This window comes from Passer domesticus, chromosome 27 (assembly GCF_036417665.1).
Source record: "Passer domesticus isolate bPasDom1 chromosome 27, bPasDom1.hap1, whole genome shotgun sequence".
NCBI classification, from domain to species: Eukaryota; Metazoa; Chordata; class Aves; order Passeriformes; family Passeridae; genus Passer; species Passer domesticus.
Window position 1 is genome coordinate 1,311,322 of NC_087500.1, and position 7,268 is coordinate 1,318,589.

Consider the following 7,268-nt stretch of genomic DNA (forward strand, 5'->3'; position numbering starts at 1 on the left):
ACAAGGGATGAGGAAGGTCCTCAGGTACTGATGCTGTCTCTGAGGGTCCTGAGCTCGTGGCCACCCACAGCACCTTCCTGTGCAGAGAGGGATAAATGTGCTGACTCTTGGAATGCTCCGCAGTCACTGGGCACAGGTGCTCGTCCTGGGGTGATGACATTTCTTCACTGTTACTGTTTCTCTGGGGCACTTCCCTCTCAAGTAACAGCAAGGAAATAATTGGGAAAAAGCACCCAGAGAAAAGGCTCAGGAGTTCCTTTATTCACAGAGGTGATGGTGGAGAATGGTTGGTGTCCCAATTGCTTCGTCCCCTTCTTAAATTCTTTTCCCCATCACCTGAATTCTTTGCATTGTGTGTCATCCTGAAATTCTTCTTTATTAGGGGCATCCATCATGAACTGAGGGGCAGGAGGACTCATCCTGAGATGCACATGTGCAGCAGTGTCCTGCAGCTCTCCTACCTTCTCTATGAGTTCCTTGTCCTTCCCCAAGACCATGTGTCTGGACATGTTCTCTTGCAGAGGACACCGGCCCATGGGATCATAGGCTCCATGGGTTTCTTGCCTCTCACTGAGCACCTTTAGAAGCAGCCCAGTCTTTGAGACCATCTTGGCACAGGCCTGCTGGAGCTGGGGCAGGCTGCAGTCCCTCCTCAGGGCTCGCTCCACGTGGGCCATGAACATCTGCAGGCTTTTGTCTGGCACCAGCAAGCGCAGCTGACGATCAACCACGGCTTCCAAGAGCTCTCCTGGAACCGGTGCAAGGTCTGGACTTTGGGGGCTCCAAGGTTTATTGAGGAACCTGGAACCTTCTTCCTGTTGCTTCCAGTGTGTGTCTGTGGTGTCAGGCATGATCAGGAGGTGCCCACCTAGAGAGGAATGCTCCTTCTCAGCCGTGGCTCCTCCTCTGCTGCTCACAGCATGGTGGCTCTGAACCAACGGGTCAGAGAGAAAATCCAGGTTCCTGTTTAGACGCTGCTCAACTTTGGGCTCTCCCTCTGATTTCACAGGGCTCAAGACCTGGTAGAAAAGCTGATTATGTCCAGCCCAATAGTGGCTGTCCTCTTTCTTAAGGTGGTTTGTGAGAATTGACATAGTTCTGCCTTAGAGCTTGAACTTCCTCATTATGTCTGTGTTGTCTATGAACAGACTTGTCATGAATGGGGTTTAATCCACCAACCCCGGGGGTTCAATGCTTGTCACTTCAAATCCTGATTCTGGCACCATGTACACAAGCAGAACTCTGCACACATGTGTCACTTCAAATCCTGATTCTGGCACCATGTACACAAGCAGAACTCTGCACACATGTGTGCAGCCCCACAGAAATGGGTACAGACCAGCAAACACGTGGACACTTCCAGGATGCTCTGGCTGTACAAAATCAGCATTTATTGGAAAAGCATTCCCAGATGGGAACACATGTCCAGGGTGTCCCCAGGATGTTATGGCCCTGGGAAGGCTGTGGCTCCAGAGGCTGAGCTGCGGTGACTGCTTGGGACACCCAGGCCTTCCTGGATCCTCCCTGTCCCAGTCCCCAGGGGACTTTGGGGTGTCCTAAGCATGGCACCCACCAGCAGCATCCTCCTCTGCAGAGAATGGTCATGGAGTCAGCAGCCCAGAGCTTGGGGTGCTGGATGCTGGGCAGGGCCCAGGCAGGAGCATCTTGTCTCTGGGTGACAGCATTTCCTTGGGCTTCTTCCATCTGGAATGACAACAAGAAAACAGCATCTGAGGAAATAAAGGCAAGACAAGACTCAAGGAAGAAAATAGCCAAGGAAACAGCCACCAAGTCAAGAACTAAGATCCAATGGAATAGATAAGAAAATAGCATCCAAGGAAAGTTCTAGCAGTTCTTGTATCAAAATAGGAGCTGGAGAACAAGTGCTGGCATCTTACCTTCTTGTTCTCGACATCTTGCAAATCTTCTCTCCCTCACTTGCGTTCTTCAAATTTTGTCTCTTCCTGGGAGACATCTATGTTCTCTTTCTGCATTTGTTTCTGCAATTCTTCTTCCTCTTTGTCAAGGATGTCCATGATGTATTGAACCAACAGCAATTCATCTTCACTGAGCTCAGGCAAATCCTGGAAATTGCCATGGAAGGGAAGGATTTGGAGAGGTGAGGAAGGGCAGGTGGTGCACGCAGAGAAGCAGAACGGGTATCTGCTCCCTGCCCTTACCTGCTTTGCACACTCTGCTTCCCTGTACTTCTTCTTCCTCCATCTCTGTTGCAGTTTTACAGACAACCTGAAAACCGAAGAATGAGCCGGGAGTTTGGCCAGGGATGGCTGCAGGAAGTGCAGCAGCTCTCCCTGCTTGGGAGCATTTCAGCTGAGCCAAAGAAACAGGGGGCTCCAGAAAGGACATCCCTGGCTGGACCAGCACAGGGACCCCATCCAGGGAGTATTACTGGTGCATGAAGGCTGCTTGGGCTGGGAGCCCCTGGCCGTGCCCAGCGCTCGGGAGCCGCTTTCCCAGGGCTCCCCCAAACGCGACGTTTCGGAAACACGGCCCGAGGAGTCCTGGGAAGCGGCACCTGCACGTCTGCGGGGCTCCAGGAGGAGCTGCTCTGCACAGGAAAGACTCTTGGTGGCACAGCAGTGGCATGGGCAGGGAGTAGTTACCTTGTCAGCCACAATTTCCTTCTGAGAAGCTGTTGGTAAACAGCTGCAGCACATCGGGAACACACCTTGGAAAGGAGACAGACTTTTAACATCAAAGTTTTCTTGTCATGCTCTATAGAATATGGGAGACCAAAGATCCTTCACCCAACCCAGCCTGTTCTACACACTTGCAAGTCTGTGCCTGCAACAACGATTTAAAAAAGAACCTGTCCTTCCTACCCAATTTCCTATTCCTCTCTGCAGGAACTCCAAAAGCTGTTCTGAACTCCCAGAGCTCCCAATCACATTGCAGTGTGGCTGAAGGCAGGAGAGCAAAGCAAAGCTGGGGAGAGCTGGGACAGGAGGCAGGACAAACTCCCCCCAGGCAGGCTGGACCCTGCTGAGCTGAGTGCTGGGGATGCTGCCACAAGCTTCAGGCTTGGAAAAACATCTCCTGTGGCACCCAGCACGTGCAGAGGCATCTGCAGTGGCACATGGGGCTCGTCACCTGGGCACTCCAGCTACAAGACAGACAGCTGTGTGTCAAACAAGATATTGACTTACGTGGAAGACACCCTGCAGTATCAGCAAAACAACTGCAATGAGAGACAGCAATACAACGAATGTGATCGTGTCATCCATGGTCTCTGGCTTTGGCTGGGAGAAGAGGAAAGAAGATCATGGGGGGCAAGAGGATTGCTCCTTCCATTCTTCCTTGCCCAGAAGGACACACGCAGCAGTGCCCTGCAGCTCTCTTACCTTCTCTGTGGGCTCCTGATCCTCCTCCAGAGCTGTGCGCCTGGAGATGTTCTCTTGCAGAGGACACCGGCCCATGGGATCATAGGCTCCATGGGTTTCTTGCCTCTCACTGAGCACCTTTAGAAGCAGCCCAGTCTTTGAGACCATCTTGGCACAGGCCTGCTGGAGCTGGGGCAGGCTGCAGTCCCTCCTCAGGGCTCGCTCCACGTGGGCCATGAACATCTGCAGGCTTTTGTCTGGCACCAGCAAGCGCAGCTGACGATCAACCACGGCTTCCAAGAGCTCTCCTGGAACCGGTGCAAGGTCTGGACTTTGGGGGCTCCAAGGTTTATTGAGGAACCTGGAACCTTCTTCCTGTTGCTTCCAGTGTGTGTCTGTGGTGTCAGGCATGAGCAGGAGGTGCCCACCTAGAGAGGAATGCTCCTTCTCAGCCGTGGCTCCTCCTCTGCTGCTCACAGCATGTTGGCCCTGAACCAATGGGTCAGAGAGAAAATCCAGGTTGCTGTTTAGACTGTGCTCATCTTTGGTGACGGTTGCTGTAGGCTCTCCCTCTGATTTCACAGGGCTCAAGACCTGGTAGAAAAGCGGATTGTGTCCAGCCAGATACTGGCTGTCCTCATTCTTAGACTGTTTTTGAGAATTGACGTAGTTCTGCCTTGGAGCTGGATCTTGCACATCATCTCTGAGGTGTCCAATAATGGAGTCCTCATCATTAGGGTTTAACACACTAGCTACATCCCAGGGGTTTAGTATTTGCCAGTTCAGCCTTGAGTTGATTAGCTTCTGTTGGATGTCGTGCTGCTCTTCGAGAGTTGTAATGTAGTTCTGCTTTGGAGCTTGATCTTCTATCTCATCTCTGAGGTGTCTATCAACAGACTTTTCATGAGTGGGGTTTAACGGACCAGCTACATCCCAAGAGTTTAATGCTTGCCAGTTCAAATGTGACTCCTGCTGCTTGTGAACCCAACGTGAGGGTGTCTTTTTCTCTGCATGCTTCAGCCTGGCAGATTGGGGCTGGTGTGGGACAATGCTTTTTGTAGTCTTGATACTTTCACCCTTGTGCAGCTTATTCTTGGCCTTGGCCCTCAGGTCATCAGCACCTGTTTTGCCTTTGTTCCCCAAGGGATGCTGAGGGGGATATGAATTTCTTCTGGAGCTATCCAGGCTGCTGACACCACCCTCAGCGCTCTGGGTCAGGGCAACCACAAGCGTGACAGTTCCATGATCTCCCAGTGAAGGTTCCATGGGCTTGAGAATCAATACTGAGCTGGTGTTCAGCTCTCTGCGTTGTGCTATGTCCATTATTTCTCCCCGTGTCTGCAGCACAGTTGAGTGAACTGTAGAACACCAAGAGAACAGATCAGCAGCTGGGCACAGACACAGGCTCAGAGGTTACCCTGAGCAACAGGAGCCCATCTCTAAGTTTAGGGATCCCAAGAGCAGAGTGGGGGATGTGTTGTGGGGAGCAGCAGAGCCCTTCAATCCATGCCATTATCCCCACAGGGCAGAGCAGAGAGCTGGCTCTTTCCAGGTGTCTCCTGGGGCTCTGTTTGCATGGGAGGGAAACATCCCCGGGGAATGGCTTTGCTGTCGGAGAGGTTCCCACAGCTCCAGATGACCAGGCTTGGGTGGCTCTGCAGGAGCCAGTGAAGAGCCTGAGACCCCAGAGGAAGGACCCGTGCTGCAATAGGGGCACAGACTGGCAGGGGAGGAAAGCCCCGGGATTCCTTTGCTCCAGGGCCATTCCCAAGAGCAGCAGCTCAAGCTCTTACACTGTGAAAAACTTCCCCAAGGGCACCAGAGCGCTGGGACTGTGCTGTGGGAAACCTGGGGCTGAGCCAGTGAGAGAAGCGAGCTCCCTGGGGCCCTTGGCACCCTGGCTGTATCTGTTTGCACAAGTGCAGCCTGGCCCTGCTGTGGACAGGATGTGCTGTGCCCTGTGCCCAGCTGGAGCAGGACGGTGCTTTGCTCCCCCTGCACAGCCCAACGAGGGCATGACGGTGCTTGCTGTTCACCCTGCAGAGCACAGTGCGGACCCTGACCTTTGTCCTGCAGTGGGCAGTGGGGTGGCACAGGAAGCAGGCTGTTAGGGGAATTTGGGGGGTTTATGAGCCAACCTCGCCTTCCAGCACCAGGGAAGGGCACAGGGCATTCCTGCTTTCCCTGCCTGGGGGCATGCTGTGGGTAGCAAATTCCTAGCTTTGGTGGGCCCAGTGAGCTGTTCCTTCTCCAGACAGTATGTGACACACAAGATATGGACAATCACCAGGAGCTTTCCATCCCAAGGGGTTTTGTCTAATGCCTGCGCTCCAAGGGGAGATCAGGCCCCCCAGCACGGGGCAGTGCTGCAGCATCTCCCCAGGCTCAAGAGAAGTGGCAGATTTGAGCTCTCCCCAGCCCCTCCGGACACCAACCGCACTGCGGGGCGCTGCTGCTGCACAGCTTCTCGCACAGGAACTGGATGGTCCTGCAGGGGCTCTCGGGCCGGGGACGCTCCTGGCACAGGCAGCAGGCCGTCTCCTTGGGCACTTGCCTGCAGACCAGAGGGGATTATTGCAGGAACACCTGCCCACCCACTCCGTGGCTCAGAGCCCGACTCAGGGAACACACGGGTACCACGCATGGGGCTCGTGCTTCACTGTGTGCCACAGCTCTGGGAAAGGCCCCTGACTCCCAATGCCAAACATTAGAAAGGGGATTCAACTGCACCCAAAATACCACGTGACACAGAAATGCACCCGCCTGGATTTCAAACTCTGCTTTGAGAGAGCTGCAGCAAGTCACCCGAAAAGGTGAAATTCTGCCTCTGAGCTGGTGAGTTTTGGCACCTTCCCACAAGGAAACAGCAACTCTTGAGCTTACTGGGTTTCTTCTGGTTTTGTGGCACATGGATTTGTTTCCCCAGCAGAGCCCTTGGCCCAGCACTCAGAGCCTGCTGGCGGCTGGGGCTCAGTCCCACACACTCACAGGGTTTCCAAGCTCACTGTGGTCTGTAGTAGCTGCAGCAGCGTCTGCGGGATCACTTGGGTGGCACTCAGGTCTCTGCAAACATTGCAAAGAGATCATGAAATTCTCTGGTGACATTGCCAGGACTCTGCTCTGAGAGCAAGCCCAGGGCCCTGATGATGGTGCTGCTGTTGGCAGAGGCATCCCCTTCTGCCTGCTCCAAGAGCAGCCCTTCTGGAGCCCAGCTTCCCTCTGCCTCGCCCTGCTCTAAACCAGCCCCTCGGAATCAGGAGGGCAACCCTGCAGCTCTCGTGGCAGACAGATGCTACCAGAAAGGATTGCCCCTCTCCCGACCTCCTGCTGCTCTCCCCTGAGGGCAGCTGAGTCCCTGGAGGGGCAGGAGCCTGGAGCTGCTGGCAGGAGTGCACTTCATTCCCAGAGCCCTGCAGCCACTCCATGGCCCCAGACCTGCATGGGCTCTCTCAATCCCTGAAAGGTTGTGTCCCAGTTCCTGGGCTGCTTTGCAGCTGGGGACACACCAGCACTGCTTGGCCTTTGCCTTGCTCTGCTGCAGCTGGGCCACTTGTGTCTCCAGCAGACTCAGGCTGGCCCACAGGCAGATTTGCTCCTGCCCCATTTGGGCTGCCCTCCTGAGAACAGGGCACTCGAGAGAGACACAGCTCTCTGCGGATCTGCTCCAAACGAGCCAATACTTACAGAGAGCGCACTGAGGGCAGCTTGAAGAAGGCAGAGTCATCTATCACAACCAGCGGGTTTTGGCTGAGGATCCTGGGAAACAACAGAGCTCTGTCAGGGCTGATGGCAAGGATGTGAGCTGGCTGTGCCGGGCACGTGGGCACGGCCTGGGCCCATCCAAGGAAGCCTTGCAGGAGATGAGCAGGGCAGGGCAAAGGGCCTTTGCAGCTGCACACTCCTGCTGCTCCCTGGCTGACATGCACA

At 54.6% G+C, this 7,268-nt stretch overlaps 1 protein-coding gene across 1 annotated transcript; it reads right to left on the reverse strand.

The window, feature by feature from the left end:
* Nucleotides 1-289: 289 nt before the first annotated feature.
* Nucleotides 290-4,689, reverse strand: LOC135286750 (uncharacterized). The gene is made up of 6 exons (XM_064399958.1): nucleotides 3,363-4,689; nucleotides 3,168-3,260; nucleotides 2,625-2,689; nucleotides 2,181-2,247; nucleotides 1,899-2,084; nucleotides 290-1,704 (listed from the first exon to the last, which is right to left on the reverse strand). Exons 1-5 carry the CDS (start codon nucleotides 4,662-4,664, stop codon nucleotides 1,935-1,937), a joined length of 1,677 nt encoding a protein of 558 aa, XP_064256028.1. The 5' UTR covers nucleotides 4,665-4,689; the 3' UTR covers nucleotides 290-1,704; nucleotides 1,899-1,934.
* Nucleotides 4,690-7,268: the final 2,579 nt, after the last annotated feature.

Excerpts from the sequence above, each read along its gene's own strand:
- LOC135286750 (XM_064399958.1), bottom strand. The coding sequence starts at position 4,664 with ATGGACATAGCACAACGCAGAGAGCTGAACACCAGCTCAGTATTGATT. Across the intron at positions 3,261-3,362 it reads ATCAGGAGCCCACAGAGAAG|CCAAAGCCAGAGACCATGGA; the intron begins GTAAGAGAGCTG and ends CTCTTCTCCCAG. Across the intron at positions 2,085-2,180 it reads AAGCAGAGTGTGCAAAGCAG|GATTTGCCTGAGCTCAGTGA; the intron begins GTAAGGGCAGGG and ends GGCAATTTCCAG.